At 37.0% G+C, this 22,850-nt stretch overlaps 1 protein-coding gene, 1 long non-coding RNA gene and 1 pseudogene across 8 annotated transcripts; all 3 read left to right on the top strand.

The window, feature by feature from the left end:
• Positions 1-6,309: 6,309 nt before the first annotated feature.
• On the top strand, positions 6,310-9,205 carry LOC103439787 (silicon efflux transporter LSI2-like; annotated as a pseudogene).
• Positions 9,206-9,908: 703 nt separating this feature from the next.
• Positions 9,909-11,984, top strand: LOC114825810 (uncharacterized). 2 transcript variants are annotated; one of them, XR_003774599.2, is made up of 3 exons: positions 9,909-10,242; positions 10,812-10,883; positions 11,672-11,984. It is a non-coding gene; the product is annotated as an uncharacterized lncRNA (long non-coding RNA). The 2 variants fall into 2 exon arrangements; XR_011583271.1 differs by having other exon boundaries at positions 9,923-10,242; positions 11,756-11,984.
• Positions 11,985-16,438: 4,454 nt separating this feature from the next.
• LOC103420782 (silicon efflux transporter LSI2-like) lies at positions 16,439-20,818 on the top strand. Of its 6 annotated transcripts, XM_029106174.2 has the most exons (5): positions 16,448-16,718; positions 16,847-17,036; positions 18,876-20,046; positions 20,127-20,316; positions 20,426-20,818. In XM_029106174.2, the coding sequence occupies exons 3-5, from the start codon at positions 18,907-18,909 to the stop codon at positions 20,686-20,688; spliced, it is 1,593 nt and encodes a 530-aa protein (XP_028962007.1). In that variant the 5' UTR covers positions 16,448-16,718; positions 16,847-17,036; positions 18,876-18,906; the 3' UTR covers positions 20,689-20,818. The 6 variants fall into 6 exon arrangements, with proteins under 6 accessions (XP_028962005.1, XP_070681588.1, XP_070681589.1 ...); XM_029106172.2 differs by lacking the exon at positions 16,847-17,036 and having other exon boundaries at positions 16,439-16,718; XM_070825487.1 differs by lacking the exon at positions 16,847-17,036 and having other exon boundaries at positions 16,439-16,718; positions 18,746-20,046.
• The last annotated feature ends 2,032 nt before the right edge of the window (positions 20,819-22,850 follow it).

Here is a 22,850-nt window from a genome sequence, read left to right as displayed (position 1 = left end):
CATCGGAGCGGTGTCGTCTTGCGATGGTCATCTTCGTCGTTGATGGGCCTGCAATTCCAATTGCAGATGAGTTGGCAGTCGAGTCTACTGAGTCAGAAGCACAAGAATGGCCTGCCGCCTCTACGGTTACGCAACCTCGGCAACTCTTGCTACCTCAAACAGCGTCCTCCGTGCTCCTTCTTCTTCCTCCTCCTCCGTCTCTTGCCTTGCAGCTGCCACCAACTTCAAAGAACGCTGTCAAACGACTAGCCGGCCGAGAAGCTCTTCCTTAAACTCTAGCTCTCCGTCCGTCTTCGTCCTTCCCTACAAAATCCCTCAGCCAAGCATATTAATTTATACAGAAAAAAAAAAAAAAAAAAAAAAAAAAAAAAAAAAAAAGTGGTTGAACAAAGCAAAGCACCACGTGAAAAAAGGGGAATGGTGGATCAAGCACCATGTGAAAGCAGACGAAAAAAAAAAAAGTGGATTCTTGGTGGCTAGCACCATGCAAAAAAAAAACAAAGGGAAAATGGGTTTTGGGATGGTGGATCACTCCACGTGAAAAAAAAATTAAAAAATTAAAAAAAAAAATATATATATATATATGTATGTATATATGTATGTATGTATATATATATATATATATATATATATATATATATATATATATGTGTGGGTATAATATATATATATATACAGCAAAAAAAAAAAAAGGCATTAAGAGAAATAAAAGTCCATTTTATTTTATTTTTTCTGGAAATTTTACATAAAATTGCATTCTACATACCCAAAAAAAAAAGAAAAAATAATAATAAAAAAAAATTTACAAATGTGCGAACAAACGGGAGGGAGTCTTTATTGCTCAGGTGGTGTCTCAGTACTCGGTGGAGCTCTAGGAAAAAGAGACGTCGGAGGTTGACTGTTTGAAGTCACACCACTCGGTGGAACTCCAGGAAGAAGAGGAGCCGGAGGTTGATCATGAGGAGCTTCATTACACGGTACAGCCCCAGAAGACGAAGGAAAATGTTGCTGGAACAAACCCACAAACCGCTGATAATCAAGTAAAATATGACCATCAGATTCCTACATCTGGTCAATCTTTCTCTTCATGTTTGTCGCATAGCTATGTGCGAGCTTATGCAACTGTTTATTCTCCTGGTTGAGCCCTCTAATCTCCTGTTTGAGACTCATCACTTCAGCCGCTAATGATTCAACTTGACGGGTTCGAGCAAATAGGCGTTGGGCCATATTAGACACAGAACCTGCACACTGCACACTGAGAGCCAGAGAATTCTTAACAGCCAACTCATCAGACCGTTTGGAAAGTAGTCTGTTATCTCTGGGAGTGACAAGGTTTCGGGCCACCACCGCAGCGGTCATATCATTCTTCACCACCGAATCCCCAATGGTAAGAGGACCAGTAGGGGATATGAAGGATGGGCGCCATATGTTGTCTGGAGAAGGCAGGACTGCCTCTTCACCAAGGTTCAAATCAAAACGACGGTTGGAGGGTCCAGACATTTTCAAAGGTGTTGAAGAAAGAAGAGGTCAGACAAATCAAGATCTTAGAAGTGCAAGAAGGGAGTTTCTACAAGCGAAAATTCAAGTGTGCTTTGAAACGAACTGCGTGCCTCTATAAAAATCAGCACTCAACAGGATTTCAGAGATCGAAGAGGCGAGCTCAGAATTCGAGGAGGCCATTCAAAAATCGAAGAGGCAAGCTCAGAAATCGGAGAAGCATCTTGCTTTTCCAGACGCGTCGGCACCCGTCACACGCAAACTCAGCTTTGCGGAAATCACGGGCAATTTGTCGAAGCGCCGATCCCAGATATCGAAGAGGCGCCAGTCTTTTTCAGCCTCGTCAACACCTGTCATATGCACACTCAACTTTACGCAAATCACGGGCAATTTGTCGAAGATTTTCGATGAAGGAGAAAGCACGTGAAGTTTACTGTTCAATCATCCAACGGTTGCCGACAAGAGTGAAAGAACAGTACCAGTTATTAATTCATATAAATGACCACATTCACCCTTCATAGCAAGGCAGACATACAGAACCTTTCTTCATCTCCAAAAATGCTTTCCCAACGAAGCCTCTCTAGTCATTCAGTGTTCCTTATTCCTTGGGGTACCTCTGCAAATAAATGACACCAAAGCAAAAGTATCTCATATCACCAGGGTAGAAAGCAAGAGTATCTCATATCATGCGTTCTCCCTATCCTTTCCTTTGTCCTTGTTCTTACCTGCAAAGACAAGGATAAAGAAAGCAATATGCCGGAACCTCCACTCAAACTCGGGTAAGGAACCGACTGCTTGGAACCCTTCCCTGATTGCCTACCTAGCACTGCTCTCGAGTACTCGTCTTCCACTGCTGCTGTACTTTCAAAGAAGCTGCCACATCTGCCTGGAGAATAGATAAGGCAAGTGAAAATGATACCTTGCAGCATGTGGAGACAACGTGCAGAAGAAACAAGCAGAGAAGAATGCGACCTGCACAGTCAACTCAGCAGAAGGAGTCTGAGATGAGGAACTCGAGAAGATGCCACATCTGTCTGAGGAACAGATAAAGGAAATGAAAATGATACCTTGAAGCATGTGGAGACAAGTGCAACAAAGCACGTGCTGATTCATCCGCTACTTCTTCAAAATCAAAAGTATCTCATATCATCTGGTTTGCAATCACTCTGGACGGTGAACTCGTTTTGACCCTCAAATTCTTGGGTCGACTTACTAGGCGTTGTGGGCTACACATGCCGATTCACCGCCCTGGAATCAAATCCTTAAAGATCAAGTCACCAACTGGAAGAAGAGCCCATCAATCTTGAAGATCATACCGTTGACCAAACTGCTCAAGTGTGAATTAGAAAGATTGAACAAAGCAACAAGTCGTCACCTCCACCTCGTGCTTGTTTGCCATGTGTTCGAGCCAACCTTCAAAAAATCAAGCCTTAACGGCCCTTGAAGAAGCTTCCAGCCGAATTCAAGATCAAGCCTCGACGGCCCTTGAGGAAATCACAAGTCCGATTCAAGATCAAGTGTCTACCACCCTTGAATCAAATCCAGTTCAAGAATAAGCTATGGAAAGTCAACAATCGGAGGAAACCAGAAAACCCTCCAACCCAGTTCAAGAATAAGCTGTGGAAAGTCAACAATTGGAGGAATCCGGAAAGTCTTCCAATCCAGTTCAAGATCAAAGCTGTGGAAAGTCAACAAGTGCAACAAAATACGTGCCGATTCATCCACTACCAAAGCCAAGGATCATCTACCACATGAAACTCCTTGTGGTCCAATTTCAACCTTCAAGATCAAGCCTCAACGGTCCTTGAAGAAATCTCAAGACCAATTCAAGATCAAGCCTCAACGGCCCTTGAAACAAACTCCAGCCCAATTCAAGATCAAGCCTCGATGGCCCTTGGATCGACATCTACAGTAAGGGACTTCAAAACGCATCTCCTATACGTGACAATCACATGTATACGACGCGCCTTGAAGTGGGGGCATTTGTAGACATCGAAATTTCGGTAAATAAATGTTGACCGATAAATCAAAGTTTCAACGCTCATGTATTACATAAATTTTACACGTAGAGTGTGTTTAAACGAAAATTGAAATGAGTTGGAAAAGTCATCAAATAGGACACGTGTCAACACCTGGCAGAAACGACTTATTTCATTTGGGATATTATATTCAAAATTAGGCCTTGGAAAATTCTATAAATACAAGCCCATTTCATTCATTTGGGGGGGGAAGAACCAATTCATATTACACCTTGAAGCTCTGAAGCTCTAAAACTCTGAAGCTCTAAAACTCTGAAGCTCTCAAGCATCCAGGTTCCCGAAGAATCAAGAAAGCTCTCTTCGTTCTTCGTTCTTCGTTCATCGTTCTTCCAAGATCAGGCCCCAACGGCCCTTTGGATTAACAATCATCCACTAATTCAAGATCAAGCCCCAACGGCCCTTGAAGAAAGCACCATCGTTCATCATCCGTTCATCTAAGATCAAGCCCCAACGGCCCTTTGGATCAACAAACATCAACAAATCCACACGTCCAACCGTTCTTCAAGATCAAGCCCAAAAGCCCTTGGAGATCCGTTCATCACTGTTCTTCAAAGATCAAGCCCAAAAGCCCCTTTGAAGATCCGCTCAAATCCACCTTCAAGATCAAGTCCACGGCCCTTGAAGAACGCTCATCCTTAGATCAAGCCCAGCGGCCCTTTGGATCAATCGCACATCCACAAATCAACCACCTTACGGAGATTGAATCAGATGATCAAATTTGAGAGAGATTGTAACCCAAAATCATCAAATACAAATATTTGTTTGTGCACGTTGTTCTTGTCTCTTTCGTTTCAGGAATTTTCCGTGTTCACAAAAACTCTGCATCGGAAGAATAGGTAAAAATTATTTGTGCATAACAAGGAACAAACTGGAAGAATATGTAAAAATTCTTTGTGCATGACCAAAGAACGAACTTGTATAAATATTATTGAAAACACATCGATAGTACTATATCGTTATATCTTGTTAACGACAATAACATCGACACATTAGTATTGAGATATGAACAGTTTGTTAACTATAGATGATGAATATAAACAATTTTCGTTCGTTTCATTCTCAACGGTTAATTTCAAACCAAAAAATAAAAAAATATATCTAAACACTTGTGTAACGGACAGTATTTTCGGCACAATGAAAAATTTCTCAATGGACTTAGATGGTTTCATTAACGTGGGATAGTGATTGGTGCGACCTTAAAGAGCATCAAACATATATTAAAGACAAAGATGATAACGGTCAAAGTTTCTTTTGGAAATTTTGAGTAGAATTTCATGGTCCCACATTGCTCACCACTATGGATGCAAATTTTCGCCTTCTTCTTCTTTGACAAAATTGCACCTACAAAACAATCAACACCTTTGGTCAAGGCCAAGAGCCTCACGCGCCTATGATGAATTGAGGGGGGGCTTTGGCCGAAGAACCTCCGATGCCAAAGTTAGAATTTAGAGAGAAAAGTGTTTGGAGAGTTTTTGGGAGTTTTGCAAGAGTGTGGAACTTAGCTTTTTAGAGAAAATGGGGTCCAATTTATAGAGCATGGCCGACCCTCTTTGGGAAAGGGAGTGGCTGGCCTTTGGGTGTTTTTTTGGGGTGTAATGGGTGAGTTATTTGGCAATTAATGGATTAATTAGGTAATAAATCCATTAATTGGCCAATTAACTCAATTTATATGGAATGTTTTGAGGGTTATGGAGTAAATACCTTGTAGGGAATATAAGATGAGGATGGATGAAATAATTTTGAATTTGTTACCTATTTTGGGCACTTTTGGCTTGGTTGAGGGATGTTTGCCTGCTGCTCACGCGTAGGAAAATTGGTGTGCCTCAAGGGTAATTTTGTCATTTTACCTAAAAATACACGTGTCGTCTCTTGATTATTTTTGGCTCCACAACCACCACAAGGTTTCCTCACTTTATAAGGCTTTGTCCCTTATAGAAAGTGATTGGAGTGATGGATCTTAGAGAATAAACTTGGGCTCACCTTTGGAGTTGGGCTTTGGGCTCGGGGTGTAATTAATTATTTTCAGATTTAATTAATTTTTATTTTTTACTGACAGACTCATCCTTTGGATGAAGTCTGAAGTGTGGTGAAAGAATGCAGAAAGCAAACACCCCTCTGAGAAGATGTCTCCCCACAGATGCATCCCTTCTCCATATTTGTTGCGAAGAGGCATAATCATATTATATATACATCCATCTGCATGGCATTTAGAACACAGAAAATATCAAACTTTTCTTCTACATTCCTAAACCTTCTTACTAAGAGAGCCACACTAAAATTCACTAGAAGTTAAGTTTTCTGGTGCTGGAATTCTAACTTGATCGTTGAATCCTAGTGAAGCAGACGTCCATAGAACTACAAGTACTGAGTAGGGACGAAATTTCTATTTCAAGGACATTGCGGTACGTAAGCCTTGATCTTCAAGTTGTCTGTTTTTATATTTTTTTATTCTTGTTCATACTCTGTTAATTTCCTATTCGCATTTATTATTTATTAGCATATATAATTTTATCACAGATTGTTGACATATATCCAATGGTTTCTAGCTTTTTATTTTAAATTTCATTGTGTCGATTTGGGAACGGAGAAGAAGCTCCACTCACTGCAAATCGATCGATTCCCTTTTTACTTATTTATTAATTTACCCGAAATAGAAAAAAGTTGAAGCCAACTTCTTTTTATGTTTCATGTGGTTACATATTCTGATTCTGGCAGCAGATTATGGAAAAGCAGTTCAAGCCCTACTTCCTTGAACCTTTCTTCGAGGTAAGATCTTTGTTTCTTTTGGTCCTGGTATTGCTAGTTAGTTTAGCTTTTGCTTAGAAGTTAAGTTCTCTTTTCCGTCCAGCCTGAGCTTCGTTTCTGTTTCTTTCTATTTATAGCAAGTGGTTTTTGGACAAGGGTTTTTGCTGAAATTAGCAAACAAATATCCATTAACTTTTTTTTTTTCCTGAGAATCTTGGTAAATTTCTATTGAGTTATTGCTATTAAACAGATTGAATGTTTCAATCTTGGCTTGGTTCTTGTAAATGATTGAGATTTAGGATGAGATTGTTAAGAGGATTGACTTTGGATAGGATAACTCGGGAAGAAACGGATATAAAAGATGAATTATTCATGAAGGAAAGTTTTCCCGTCTAATCCCACAACAATAGTAGGATTAGAAGGGATAACTTCGTTCATGACTACTCAATCTTTTACCTTCAATTCAGACAAAATTTGGAGGTTGTCCTCCATTTCTAACGAACGCAGCCTTACAGTCCACGCGAAGTTGCAATACTGCTGCACACTGATCCTTATATATAATTTGTTTGTTTTACTGTTTACACTCAAGTTGTTTGGTTCAGGTCTAGTTCAGTCTCTAAGCTGAATCTTTAGTAAAACTAGTTGTGCAACTGGGATTGGTTTTCGTGTTCAGGTCTTTTCGTTTTTGGCCCGTATTGATGCTATGGTTAGCTATCATGAGTAAGATCTTCAGCTTCTTATGATACAAGCGATATTCTACTTTAAACTAATATAAATTATGGGGTTCCAATTTGAGTGCATAGGAGGGAGTACACCTACTCTTAAGTTGGAAAAATGGCAATGGCTTCTCCTGTCAAAGTGGTTCTTGGCTCGATTGCTTTTGCAGTCTTCTGGGTGTTGGCTGTGTTTCCGGCTGTCCCTTTCTTGCCAATTGGGAGGACTACAGGGTCCCTCCTTGGGGCAACGCTTATGATTGTTTTCCGAGTCTTAACTCCTGATCAAGCATATGCAGCTATTGATCTCCCAATGATCGGTCTTCTGTTTTTGGACAATGGTTGTGAGTATGTATCTCGAAAGAGCAGATATGTTCAAGTATTTGGGCAAGTTGCTCATGTGGAAAACTCAAGGAGCAAAGGACTTGCTCTGTCGAATCTGTTTGATATCTGCAGTTTCGAGCGCCCTCTTCACCAATGACACCTCTTGTGTGATTTTGACCGAGTTTGTTCTGAAAGTTGCAAGACAACATAACCTCCTGCCTCATCCTTTCCTACTTGCCCTTGCCTCGAGTGCAAACATTGGGTCTGCCGCAACCCCGATTGGCAATCCTCAAAACCTTGTTATAGCTGTACAGAGTAAGATATCTTTCGGGACATTTGTGATTGGAATTCTCCCTGCAATGCTTGTGGGAGTTTGTGTGAATGCTTTGATTCTTCTATGTATGTTCTGGAGATTGTTGTCTGTCCAGAAGGTTGAGGAAGATCCAGCTCAGAAACCTGTTGCAGAGGATGATGTAAGTTCTCATCGGTTTTCACCAGCTACGTTGTCACCTAGTACATCCTTAAACTCTAGATTGGAAACCCCGGCTGTAAAAACCTCTTCAAATGTTAATGTGAGCGTAGGTAATGTTGAGACTCTCAGAAACTGCTTACCTTCGAGCAAGAATGAAGTAAACAAGGTTCCTAGTGGTGCGATAGAGCCTGCAAGAATTTCAAGTGCATCAAAAGGGACGAAACAATCCCATCAAAAAGGTCTCCATTGAATGATGGACAAACAGATGCATTTCCTACGGAGTCGTTGGAAGGGAAGGAACATCTAACCACAAGATGGAAAAGGATGTTGTGGAAATCTGGTGTTTACCTTATTACTATAGGAATGCTGATTGCACTGCTTATGGACCTCAATATGTCGTGGTGTGCGATTACTGCTGCACTTGCTCTGGTTGTTCTTGACTTCACGGATGCCAGTCCAAGCCTAGAAAAGGTAAGTATCGCTCTCCGTATGTTAGATTAGACTACAAATGTTAACAAGTTTGATTCTCTTTCTTTGACAGGTCTCCTATTCGTTCTTGATTTTCTTCTGTGGAATGTTTATAACCGTCAGTGGATTCAACAAGACCGGCATTCCAAGTGATCTTTGGGACTTCATGGAGCCCCATGCGCAAATTGATCATGCTAGCGGGATAACAGTTCTTGCAGTCACCATACTTGTGCTGTCGAATTTGGCTTCAACTGTACCAACTGGTATGTATCTTGATATTATTTTCTGTCTGCACTACAAATATTCTCAAACTTTCAGCAGCCACTTAACATGTATTTTCTTTCTTATGTGTTGGATAGTTTTGTTGCTTGGAGGGCGGGTGGCAGCGTCGGCGGCCCTAATCTCTGCCGCGGAGGAGAAGAAGGCGTGGCTCCTATTAGCTTGGGTGAGCACCGTGGCCGGAAACCTGTCGCTTTTGGGATCAGCAGCCAACTTGATAGTGTGCGAGCAGGCTCGCCAATCTCCACAACTTGCCTACACATTGTCCTTGTGGAGCCATCTGAAATTTGGAGTCCCCTCCACTCTTATAGTCACTGCTATTTGTTTAACACTAGTTAGATGAAACTTTTGGACAACAAAGGAGGCAAGCATCTTTGTATAGTTTTATTTCTACATTTGTATGGGAAAGGTTGCTCCTTTGTGACTGAAAGGTCACGGGTTCAAGTCATGAAAATATCCTCTATGCAAAGTAAGGGTAAGGATGTGTACGATAGAAGTTCCCCTGGCCCTCGCAAAGCATGAAGCCTTGTTGGTTGGGGTCCCTTTTGTTTTTTAAGAAACAATATTATTTTCGCTATGGGGGTGGGCTTAGCCTCACAATGGGCTAACAATAATGTAGTTCAAATTAGTCTTTGGCTAGAGCTGAATCTAAGACATCTCACTTACAAGTTGTTTGTACCATACTTAGGGCTTTCGTATTTAGATCTCGTATAAATACTCGGGAGACTTAAATGTAATTATGTAATAAAGGAAGGGGCAAATATGTAAGAAGTGAGGAGCCCTTATTCTATAAAATGACTCCTCACCCTCACAATTAAGGGGAGGCCAATTCCTAGGCCATCAGAGACCTCACTCTCTCCCTGAGAGGCTCTGAATCTCTCTCCCTCACAAACAAAGAAATACATAATCAGTGTGGACGTAGCCCAAACCTTGGGGTGAACCACGATACATCTTGTGTTATTTACATTTCATGCAGATTCATGGTCGGATTTACGTTGTTCCAAGACCTCCGGTTTTGTGTATCAACACAAGTGAAGAGAAATATCACTAGAACGTAGTACTAAGTGGGATTTTACTATAGGCTCAAAGCCAACATGGTTCTTGAGATTTGCATAATCAATAGAAATGGTCAATTTTAAAAGTTTTGTAACTTAATCGTTTCTTAACCAAATTCGACCCATAATATATCAAAATGAAGATAGTTAAGTGTAGAACAAGATTATACCTATTTGGAAGCCCAATTGTTGCCATAGATGGACGGAATATAGCCTGAAAGTTGACTGGTCCGTGGGAAAACTGGAAAACTCGCCGGAAACTGGGTAAACTTTAAACGTTCATAACTTCTTCAATACTCAACGAAATCGAGTGATTCAAAAACGAAAATCATACTTCTTGACAAGACGAAGAGCATGGTACCTTTCTCTATGGCTAACTCGTGGTGGTTTGGCCGAAAAACGATTCGAAAGTGGCTAATAGTTTGTTTTAGACAGTGAATTTGTGGGTTATGTTGCTTTTAGTTTGTTATTACGTTATGTTTGTTTTTTGGCTTAATTTAAATGTTTGGGAACTTGTGGTTCTGAATGAAAATGTGGGTTTGTGGTATTTTAGCTCAAAGTCTCTTATTTTGCAAGCTCTGGTTTCAAATGCAATCTCTGGTTTTTGAAGATAGTATAAAGGTGGGCAAAGGAGAAGGGCAATTGAAAAGGTTACATAGCTTGCTTAATGATACTCAATGAATCTTGCAGCTGCAACTTTCTTTCTTACATATATATATATGTACACACACATACATATATCTATTAAAATTGGTGTGATGTTTAGAGAGGCTAAGGATTGATTTGTGAACTGAATTTGTTGTGATGTTTAGATAGGCTAAGTATACATTATATATTTCTATTAAAATTGGTTTTGTGGAGCTATTAGAGCTTGCGTATTAGGTGTTTGTGAAAATTCCACATGGAGTTAGCCTCTAGCTTTAAATCTGTAACATACATATCAAATTCTCAAAATATCAGATATCTTTATCCCTTTCAGGTAGTTGCATATATTAATGCGTATTAACTATTAATTATAGATTATGGCCCTGCTTTGGAACTAATGTATATGTCTTTCTTTTTCATAAGTTGGTAGTATTCTCTTGTACTATGTCAAACGAAATTGAATCCCCATCCTCAAATTTTAAGTTATTAAGAGATATAAAATAATTTATGTAAGCAGCCCAACAAGAGGCAATGGAATGACAGGATGCTTAATATACCTATTTATGATTGTTAGATCGAAGAAGGAAGTTCAATTTATCAAGATCAAGTTTTGGAGTAGCAGACACCACGCCACCTTCGATTTGAGGTATGGAAATCTCGAACTTGGAATATGGCTGCTTTCGTATTGTGTTTTTCTTTGAATGCCTTGGATTGTATGTATGAAATCAAAACTGAAATGATGTTGCAAGTTACCGTACTTTAAGAACAATGTAGTCGTGTTAAAAGTTTTCCCAATATGGCTTTGGTTCAAGTTAGCTGGTAGCAGTGTAGTTATATAAAATTAGTAATAGTGGACCATGGTTCCTTTGGATCTTACATTGCTTGGGAATTGAAGTTAAGTTTGGTTGGCAGCTTTGATTGCCCTGGTAATGCTGCAGTTGACCGTTACTCACAACTGACTCCCAGCTGCATTTATAATCATTCAGGATCGATGAAAATATTCGTTGGGTTTCAATTAATTTTCCCATGACTTGGTCAAGCTTCCATTCGTGACTGATATGATTGTGGATTTTTTATAGTAATAGTACAATCAGGTTTTGTTCTGAAATGGGAAGTAAGACTCATGACTCATGACAGTATATCGCCTATGTTTACCCAAAGGGTTGCCGATGTTAATATATATGCCTTCATTTTGGTTCTACGTTAAAGTTCAGGATTGGCTTCACTGGCCTTTCCTTACTATTTGATCTGCTTTACCATCAATTTTGATCACAGTTTTCATATTTTATAATTGGTGTGTAACTTGTGTCTTATGCATCAAATACCATTGGTGTTTACGATTACTGGAATATTATACTTTAGCATTAACATTCATAAGTGAATGTAGCTTTTAGCTTTGTTTTAATTTTGATGTTTCTGTTTACATTGTTCTAGTACGTGTCTGAGAGATGTCAAACAAGGACTTTGAAAATTACCTTGATGATAAAGCTAATTGGCCAAAACCAATTTGAATGTTAGAATGCAATCAAGGAATGATACTTTGTTTCAACAATTTGAAGACAATGATGTTGATGTGGTAGATGAAGAAAGCTCGGGGGCGAATCAAGAAGGGGAAAACATGCATTTGAATGACGACAATGTTATGAATGATGTTAGAGACCACATAGCTGGATTTTGATTATTGAGCATATATGTGTTGTATTAGCACATGGATATCAAAATAGTATGTCTAAGGTTTAATTTCATATGTTTTGAATATCTCAAAATAAATACATAATTGAAAAAAAAAAAAAAAAAAAACTTTTTTCAAGAGTTAAACCAATCAAGTTTTCAAATTTTTAGATTCAAAAATAGTTTTTAAGTTCAATGCCAAACACGTTTTTGAAACCTTAAAAAAAACTGTTTCTAAGAGATGTTCTTAAAAGTTAGTTTTAAAAACAATTCAAGTTTTTTAGTAGGATACCAAACAGGTTTTTAGTAGTTCGAACGAGATTTATAACAAGACATAAAGCGCAACTTTTGTCCAAATTCTAAACATCCCACTAACCCAGAAAAATACAAAATGACAACTAGCTACTCCAACGTGATCAACACATTTGCTTCATTTTTCACGTTGGTGGGTTATCCTGAGCCCCTCAAATAATTAACAAATCATCCAAACATGTTTTATGTTGGTGGGTTATCATGAACTTCTCAATAATTAATAAATAAACCAGCATGCTTTCACAGTGTATCTACACTATTTGGTTCCAGGAAGTGATAAAACTGAAAGTTGAACAATGTTTTTACTCCCACTATGTCGTTAACTTTTAGCCCTCAAGTCTTAATTAAGTTTTTTTATTGTTGTTATTAAGTTTTGTCTGCATTAAAACAAAGTCACCACCTCCCACTACATCATTAACTTTTGACACCTACAGTTATTTTGAATTAATAGCACATAATAAAGCTACTTTAATTTTCTTCTTTGGAATTACTTTAATGATGCAGGCATCCTTGGTATTTTCTTCTCTGGGATTACTCTAAGGGAACTTAACAAAAAGTTTTCGCTACAGTTTATTTTAACGAAAAATCATATTTTTACACTAAAAAATCAATTATGGTACTATTCATTTTACCCTTTATTTTGTCCTTATCGTTAAAACTCAAAGTTTTCAAACTTTTTTCATTAGTTTTCTTGTACTTTAATTATGCAGGCATCCTTGCATTGCCTTAAAAATGCATGCAATCTCGGACACGTAACAAAGCTGCTCACTTTGATGAGCAATTTTCCCTAAAAAAAATTGAGTGCATCACAGTCACAGATCATGGCCCATAAATTATGAAAATAGTTACGAAAAACTACAAAAGCAAGTGCCCCTTAGTTTACGTGAACAAAAGTATAAAATTATGTGAAAAAGTTTAAAAGTGTGTAAAAAAGAAGTCTAAAGATGTATGTAAAAGTTTAAATGTGTGTGTAAAAGTCTAAAGCTATGTGAAAGTAAAGACTTTTGAACACCTATGTTTTATGTTGTCGTGTAAAATCTCTATAAAAGAGATGTCGATGTACGTACAATGTTATCATCTGTTGTTCGAACTAGAACAATGCTTCTCCATATTTTTTGCATGTGAATAGGCCATTGTAAGATCAGTTCCCCAATTTTTACACAAAAGGACAATCTAATGTTTTCAAATCTTTTATCTGGAACTACTAATATGAATCAAGAACTAGGATGACTGCCAAGGGTGAATATCATTTATAACCATTTGTGTATGTCAATGACAAAGTGTTTGCTAATGTTTTTTTTTGTATAAAATGTATAAATCTAGACACTGGCCTATAAAAAATATTCGCTACATTATCTATACAGCCTTCATTATCTGTGTAAATAGTATTAGTTTGGATTTCTATGCATTTATATTTTGGGAGTTATAAATTTTTAGAACATGTTCTATAGTTGGATTTTCACTCTCGCAACAACATGCGGGCATAGTTTTCTAGTATTATGGCATGTTTACGTAAAGGTAATCGGAATAAGAAAACAAAATTGAATTCCAAATAGGGGATACTCCAATATTTATTGAATATTGGAGAATAAAAAAAATAGTGGGACCTACACTGTAACATCCTACATCGTCCATGGGAGTGATCCTTAAATGTATATTCTCATCCTTACCTAGCACGAGGCTTTTTGGGAGCTCACTGACTTCGGGTTCCTTAGGAACTCCGAAGTTAAGCGAGAAGGAGGCCAGAGCACTCCCATGATGGGTGACCCACTGGGAAGTTGCTTGTGAGTTCCAAAAAACAAAACCGTGAGAGAATGGTAAGCCCAAAGCGAACAATATCGTGCTACGGTAGTGGAGCAAGCCCGGGATGTGGTGGACCCGGGCCGGGATGTGACATACACAGATTTTATAATCCACCTCTAAAATTTGGAGGAATTGGATTCCCCATCAATCAATAGGATGGTTCAATTCATTGTATTCTGATTGCACAAATTAAGAAGTGTTAATATTTGGTTCCAACCAATGTCTAAAATATCAATGATATCGGAAATATCGGTAGTCTAAAAACACAGAAATTTCGTTGGAAATATCGGGATATTATCGATATCGATAAAAATTGAATAAAAACCACGGAAATTGTAAGAAAAACTTGGAAATTTTTATTGAAACTTTGCAGGATGTTTATTTAGTCAATTATCTATTAGTTTATCACAAAAAAAAATGGAAGGAAATGCATTGCATGATGGATTTAACTGATTTAAGTTGATTATATATCGAGCTGGCAAACATTGTGAGTGTAGAAAATATGTAGTAATTAATGAAAGAAGTTTAAACACATCATAATTATTTATATATAATGAATTAGTACAATATTTTACACTTTATACATTGCATAAGATACATGAGTGACTTAGTACCATATAGAGTTCCTATCAAGGTCTAAAATATCGATGATATCGGAAATATCGGTAGTCCAAAAACACGAAAATTTCGATGAAAATATTGGGATAATATCGATATTTTAGACTTTGGTTCAAACAAAATGATGGTATGATATGATGACAAACCCTAGCTCATTTTGTTCTACTGCCATTATGCCATACCCAAACAATGACTTCAATGAGTAGACACCAACAAACAAAAAAGTTGTACGAATTAGAGTTACCACTTAATAAAATCTATTAACATTGTGTAATTTAAACCCACATACCGCGTATATCGTATCTATTAGATTGGCCAAGTTGTTCTTGTTTTTAGCTTTCGAGTACTTTTGGTTTGATGAGCTTTCTAATTTAAATTCAAGATACCATTTTTGAAAATTGTGTAGATAATGAATATCACATTTATGAGATGAGAGATCTTGCGTGTATTTATAAGTAGTTGGGTTACTCCCCATATTATCAATTGATTTTATGATTGGACTCTATCTTCTTCATGGTATTAGAGCCAAGTTGTCTCACGTGTGAAGCTTATCGGCCAAACGTGTTTCACGTCACTCGATTTGTATTGTTCATATGTTTGACTTGAAAATTCGTCACACGTGAAAGTGTGTGTTGAGAATGAGTCACACCCTTGTATACGCTTATAAGTAGTTAGACTACTTCTTATATTGTCAATTGGTTTTATGATGAAACCCAGCTTCTTCAATTTATACATATTCTTGACGTTTTATTAAAATCATTGTCAATTAGATGGCATAAGTATGCTTTATGATGAATAAAAAAAGGGGAGATACGGCACTACTTTATAATTAAAAGTTGGGTATCAATCAAGTTGTATGTTCTTTGTTTCTTAGGCACATATAATCAGGTTGTGCCTAGGCTACTCAATTTACCTTTTCTACAATATTTTGATAAAACATACAAATGTTTTTTAATTTTACACTGACAGTTATATACTGTCACATAGTAATTTTAATTCACGTATTATAATATAAATATAAAAAATATAATATCACATAAAATATCGTATAAATTTAGAATATAATTTATTATATATATATATATTATAAATGAGGGAAACAAATCAATATTATAACATGATGATATGACAGTCACACTAATAAATTTCACCATTGCTACATTTTTTTATTAAAACAATTAGTGGATATAGGAAATTATGCCCTTGAGCAATTATAATGCCCTTTAGTGGACACTCGTAAAATATAGAGAGTAAAATGAAATTTGGTGAAGAGTATTTGTATTATAGCTAAAAATACGCTAAAATTAATTAAAAGTAATGTTTTTTTCATCAGTATTAGTACTAACTATTTTTTTTATACTATTCGATAACAAAACTGTAAGATCCCACATCATCTAAGGGAGTGAATCTTTAGCCTTATATGTACATTCTCACCTCCATTTAGCACGAGACATTTTGGGAGCTCACTGGCTTCGGGTTCTATCAAAACTCTGAAGTTAAGCGAGTTCGCACGAGAGTAATCCCATGATGTGTGACCCACTTCCCAGAAACAAAACTGCGAGGGCGTGGTCGGGTTCTAAAGCAGACAATATTGTGCTACGGTGAAGTCGAGCCGGAATGTAGTGGGGGTTCCGGACCAGGATGTAACAAAAAACGATCTCAATTTTTTTTGAATTTTTACATAAAAAATCTGTGTATAATAATTTATAATACGAATAAATCTATCATAAACGTAAATTTCGTTATCTGATCATAAGATGTCGAGAGAAAGAATTACTTTCATCAACAATTCGTATTTTAATGTCTTTTGAGCTCAGAATAGAATACTGTCTCTCTCTCTCTCTCTCTCCCTCTCTCCCTCTCTATAAAAGCCACGATTCTCTTCTTCCTTTCAATGGAAACAAACTACATAAAATTCCTCATAATCCAATCCCCTTTACGTCCTTCATTTCCAGGGATTTTGTTCTTCCGAACTATTTCACTGAGCAATCAGAAGAAGCCCCTCAAATTATCGTCGAGATTCGTGCCAGATTCCAAGTGGGTTCAGCTCGGATTTTGCAGCTCCTGAAAATTTACAGTGAGTATCGTTTTGTCTGTTATCCAAGTTTAGTAAATTACTGAGTTTTTTGAGTTAATTTAGTTGTCTGTGGATTCTGTGTGAGTGTTTAAGTTTGCAAGTATATCTGTGTTGCGAGTTTGTGGCAGTGAGCAATTTGGGATCGAAACTTTTTGTTTGGTTACCGAGAAAATTGGAGAAAGAAAATGAAGGGGAAGATTTGAACGTTGTTGTTACCGTTATTTTTGGTTCTGGGTATTGAAAATTGGAGGCAATACGTCCGTTGTGCTCGTTGAAATCAGAGTCTTTGTGTTGTTTTACATGACCCAACTTATCAAGGTTTGGATTTGAAATTATGGGTTTCGTTTGCAATTTGCTGCTTTTCTCAGGAACCAAACAAAGATTAAGGCTTGGGGATTGGAAAGAAGTGGGTGTGAGCTAATTTAACTTAGCCTTATAAAGTGTGAAAACCTTTTAGGAACAAAGCCTTATAAAAATATCAAACACATTAAAAATGATTATATAACGGACAAAGCCTTATAAAGAACCAGGATCCTCTCCTGAGCAATTCCTAGGGATCCCGCAATCTTGCCCGTTTATTTTATATCGTGCGGTTAGTTTTCGTTAGGTACTATTCATATTTGAATTTTAAAATTTAAATTTTAAATGATTTCTTACCGCACGATATATAATGAACGAACAAGATTGCGGGATCTTTAGGATCCCTAGGGAATTGCTCAGGAGAGGATCCTGGTTCCCTTATAAAAATATCAAACACATTAAGAAAGATTATATAATCATTTAACTAATCTGAAGTGTGAAAGAACTAGACTTGACATTCGTGTCGTGTTTCTCGTGTTCGTGTCGTTTTCGTGTCATACCCGATATCTTAACGGGTCGTGTCGTATAATACCGTTAAAGTAAACAGGTAATATATCCCGACCCGAAATCAACCAGTTAATATTATCAGGTAATATAACTCGACCCGTTACTTGTTAAGAAAATATTTTTTAAATCAATAAAAATGAAAATGAAAAACATAATTTGACCAAAAAAAATGGAAAACATAATATCAAATTAGTATATACATACTAAATTTCGAAGTTGACCCATTCATGAAAGTTGTAAAGCTTTTCATTACAAATGATTACATTTTTCACACTTCTACAATAATATTGTTAATTTTATTAATTTTGCACTCAAATAAAAAACATTGTTCATGAGATTTGGAGGGTTTTAAAAATCTAAACGGCCATGTAACCATCATTTAAGCATTGAGCATGCAATTATGAATGTTTATTATGCTTTCACATCTTTCAGACTTATACATTAATGATTATGAATTTTGTTTATTTTGAACTCCTTTCAAAATACTATTCATGAGAGTTTGTGTGGTTTTAAAAATTCAAACGATCATATACCCATCATCAAAGTGTGGAGGATGTGACTACGAGCATTTACATATTTTTTTTCTTATTTTTCACACATGTAAATTAATTATTATAATTTTTTTAATGTGTTTGGTATTTTTAAATTACTTGATATTTTTATTTTTAATGTGTTTTATGATTTTTAATCTCAATCTTTGCCTATAATATACTATAAAAATAAATAAATAAATAAAACTAAAATTTTAAAATTTATATAGAATAATAATTAATAAACTATATATACATATTCATTATATCTATTGTATTTTATAGTAAGTTTTTTTTAGTAGTTTAAAAAATTAAAATCATCAAAATAACTTTTTTCTTATCGTGTCGAAACAGGTTACCTGCGTGTCACTCTCGTGTAAACTTGTTAAGGACCCATTATTAACGGGTTATTATCGTGTGATCCGATAATAACCCGATTAGTTATCGTGTTGACCCAAAATCCGTTATTACGTGTCGTGTAAGAAATTTTCAGGTCTAGAAAGAACGCAGAAAGAAAACACAGATGTCTCCCAACAGATATAGATTACGGGGATTGGTTTTTGTGTTCAGTCTCTAAGCTGAATCTTTAGTAAAACTAGTTGTGCAACTGGGATTGGTTTTTGTGTTCAGGTCTTTTCGTTTTTGGTCCGTATTGATGCTATGGTTAGCTATCATGAGTAAGATCTTCAGCTTCTTATGATACAAGCGATATTCTACTTTAAACTAATATAGATTACGGGGTTCAAATCTGAGTGCACAGGAGGGAGCACATCCAGTCTTAAGTTGGAAAAATGGCAATGCCTTCTCCAGTCAAAGTGGTTCTTGGCTCGATTGCTTTTGCAGTCTTTTGGGTGTTGGCTGTGTTTCCGGCTATCCCTTTCTTGCCAATCGGTAGGACTGCAGGGTCCCTCCTCGGGGCAATGCTTACGGTTGTTTTCCGAGTCTTAACTCCTGATCAAGCATACGCTGCTATTGATCTCCCAATCATTGGTCTTCTGTTTGGGACAATGGTTGTGAGTATCTATCTCGAAAGAGCAGATATGTTCAAGTATTTGGGCAAGTTGCTCATGTGGAAAACTCAAGGGGCAAAGGACTTGCTCTGTCGAATCTGTTTGATTTCTGCAGTTTCGAGCGCTCTCTTCACCAATGACACCTCTTGCGTGGTTTTGACCGAGTTTGTTTTAGAAGTTGCAGGACAACATAACCTCCCACCTCATCCTTTCCTACTCGCCCTTGCCTCGAGTGCAAACATTGGGTCTGCAGCAACCCCGATTGGCAATCCTCAAAACCTTGTTATAGCTGTTCAGAGTAAGATATCTTTTGGGACATTTGTGATTGGAATTCTCCCTGCGATGCTTGTGGGAGTTTGTGTGAATGCTTTGATTCTTCTATGTATGTTCTGGAGATTGTTGTCTGTCCAGATGGATGAGGAAGATCCAGCTACATTAACACATAGTACATCCTTAAACTCTCAAGAAATGAACTCTAGATTGGAAACCCCGACTGTGCAAAGTTCTCTGAATGTTAATGTGAGCATAGGTAATTTCGAGACTCTTAGAAACCGCTTACCTTCTAGCGAGAATGAAGTAAACAAGGTTCCTAGTGGCGTGATAGAGTCAGCAAGAATTTCAAGTGCATCAAAAGAGGAGATAAATGATTTGTCTTCTCATAAAAGGGACGAAACAATCCCATCAAAAAGGTCTCCATCGAACGATAGACAAACAGATGCATTTCCTACGGAGTCATTGGAAGGGAAGGAACATCTGACCACAAGATGGAAAAGGATATTGTGGAAATCTGGTGTTTACCTTATTACTATAGGAATGCTGATTGCACTGCTTATGGGCCTCAATATGTCGTGGTGTGCGATTACTGCTGCACTTGCTCTGGTTGTTCTTGACTTCACGGATGCCCGTCCAAGCCTAGAAAAGGTAAGTTTCACAAGCACGAAGTTCACTCCGAACGTTAGATTAGATTACAAATGTAACAAGTTTCTTTCTTTCTTTGACAGGTTTCCTATTCACTCTTGATTTTCTTCTGCGGAATGTTTATAACCGTCAATGGATTCAACAAGACCGGCATTCCAAGCGATCTTTGGGACTTCATGGAGCCGCATGCGCAAATTGATCGTGCTAGCGGCATATATGTTCTTGCAGTCACCATACTTGTGCTGTCAAATTTGGCTTCAAATGTACCAACTGGTTTGTATGCTGATATTATTTTCCGTTTGCACTCTATAAGAACCAAAATATTCTCACACTTTCAGCTGCCACTTAACATGCATGTTTTTTTTTCTTTTATGTTGGATAGTTTTGTTGCTTGGAGGGCGGGTGGCAGCGTCGGCGGCCCTAATCTCTGCCGCGGAGGAGAAGAAGGCGTGGCTCCTATTAGCTTGGGTGAGCACCGTGGCCGGAAACCTGTCGCTTTTGGGATCAGCAGCCAACTTGATAGTGTGCGAGCAGGCTCGCCAATCTCCACAACTTGCCTACACATTGTCCTTCTGGAGCCATCTGAAATTTGGAGTCCCCTCCACACTTATAGTCACTGCTATTGGTTTAACACTAATTAGATGAAACATTTGGACAACAAAGAAAGCAAGCATCTTTATATAGTTTTATTTCTACATTTGTATGGAAAAGGTTGCTCCTTTGTGACCGAAAGGTCACGGGTTCGAGCAATGAAAACCACCTCTTTGCAAAGTAAGGGCAAAGATGCGTACGATAGAAGTTCCCCTGATCCTCGCAAAGCACGGAGCCTTATTGGTTACAGTCCTTGGTTTTTTTTTTTTTAACAAACGATATTATTTTCACTAGGGGAGTGAGCTTAGCCTCACAACGAGCTAACAATAAAATGGTTCAAAATTAGCTTATGGTAAGAATCTAACCTAAGACTTCTCATTTATAAGTGAAAATGAATATCATTAGACCGTTGTACTATGTGAAATTTTACTATAATCTGTAGGCCATCAGCCTTTGGGTTCAATTGCTTTTGAAATAGATGGATTATGGGCCTTTTGACCGGAAAAAAAAATAGAGAAGAAAAAATTATGGGCCTGTAGAGTAGTTAGATTTTGGGCCTTACAGGACATATATACTTGATTAGTGGTAAATACATATAGAATCAGTCATGATGACTATTGTAGTGCTAAATTGCTAAAGACCGTTATCAAACTTTTGGGATTGGCTATAATACTTACATATATTTTCATGCAACTATTATTTGACAATTAGATATAATTCAATAGATGTATTTTACCCAATCATCATTTGATCGTCGTGATAGTAATTGTATTAAATACATGTAAAGTATTAAATCTAAAACTTTTAATAAAAAATAAACTAAAGAAACCCAAAACCAACACTTTTTTGTAGTATGTTATGGTTTATGTTGTAGTTAGTGATTGTGTAAATACTAATAAATTATATTTAAGATTTATGTGTAATCTAGAAGATCTTAGGCTTTCTTTTTTGTAAGACAAGTAAGCTCCTTATGTTTACTATAAATAAATGCACAAGGTAAGGGAAAAAGATACACACATAATTTTCCTACACCTCTCTTTTCTCTCTACCGTCGCACTCTGTCTCTCTCCTTTAGTTAAATTCGGCCACAACAATTTAGTGTTTTCTGACGTTGCTTTGAGTTCTATTTTTAATTAAAAGTTTGTAACAGTTTTGTGTGTATATTCCTTGAAACATAATGATTTTTAGCTTAAGAAGAATGAGAAGGCTATTTTGTCATGTCTTGGCGGCTATCATAACTTGGAACTTAGAAGCCATTTCAAGTATGATTCAAGTAACATTGATGAATGAGTATCAATGCGTTGAGAAAGTTTTTAAACTATACCCACCTCCCTTGGAGTTCATTTTTTTAGTGTGACGCATTCTGCCATGTAATATTATTTATTTAATAATTTCATCTGCTTATTACTCAACTTCTGCTTACAATTCTTAAAAAATCATGTTTGTCTATATTATAACACATAAATTTATAACAGTACGTGAAAATATAATTATCTAACATTCCGACTTGGCCCCAACATAAAGCAAAAGCCAAATCATTACACAAGAAAAGGATTGTGGGAGCACGACACGTGCGATCCATGGCCCCACAAATTTTAGCCTGAAATAGCTTTGGTGCATCCCCTTGTGTGTAGGTTGGCCATCTTTCACCCCCAACACCAAACTCTTGCCTTACGTTTAGCAAAATAATTGGTACAAAATACAAAAGAAACAGAATTTTCCTCCAATGAAAATCAATTATAAAATAATTAACGAGAACAGGTTAAGTTAGCAAGGATAATTTTTTCATTAATTAAGGCTTAAGTTTGAGTTTCGTTGCAAAAAAATCTCTCTTATAGGCGGTCTGTAAAAAAAAAATAAAAAAATAAGTGTAGGTTCTCAAAGATACTTGTAATAAGGTCATTTCCAAGCGAATGAGGGCCAAGGGACTCCTTTTAGCCCTATATCCCTATAACTCTGCAAGAAATTATATTTTAATGAATAGTGTTAGACTATATTTTATACTATCTCCAACCGAGGATGTCAAATGGTCATAGGCCAAACATTGCTCTTTGACAAAAAATCATCTTCAACCAAGGGGGCTAAAGGGTCATATGCCAAACATAATTTATGATTTTAATTGAATTAATACGGTTAATTAAATTAAACTACTATATTAAAATAAGGTTTTCGGACATATTTTGAGTGTCATTTGTTGTCAAATGAATAAGCCTCCG

The sequence above is a fragment of the Malus domestica genome, chromosome 07, assembly GCF_042453785.1.
Source record: "Malus domestica chromosome 07, GDT2T_hap1".
Taxonomy (NCBI): domain Eukaryota; kingdom Viridiplantae; phylum Streptophyta; class Magnoliopsida; order Rosales; family Rosaceae; genus Malus; species Malus domestica.
Note: the sequence above shows the minus strand (reverse complement) of the source record. Positions and strands in the feature narration are given on the sequence as shown.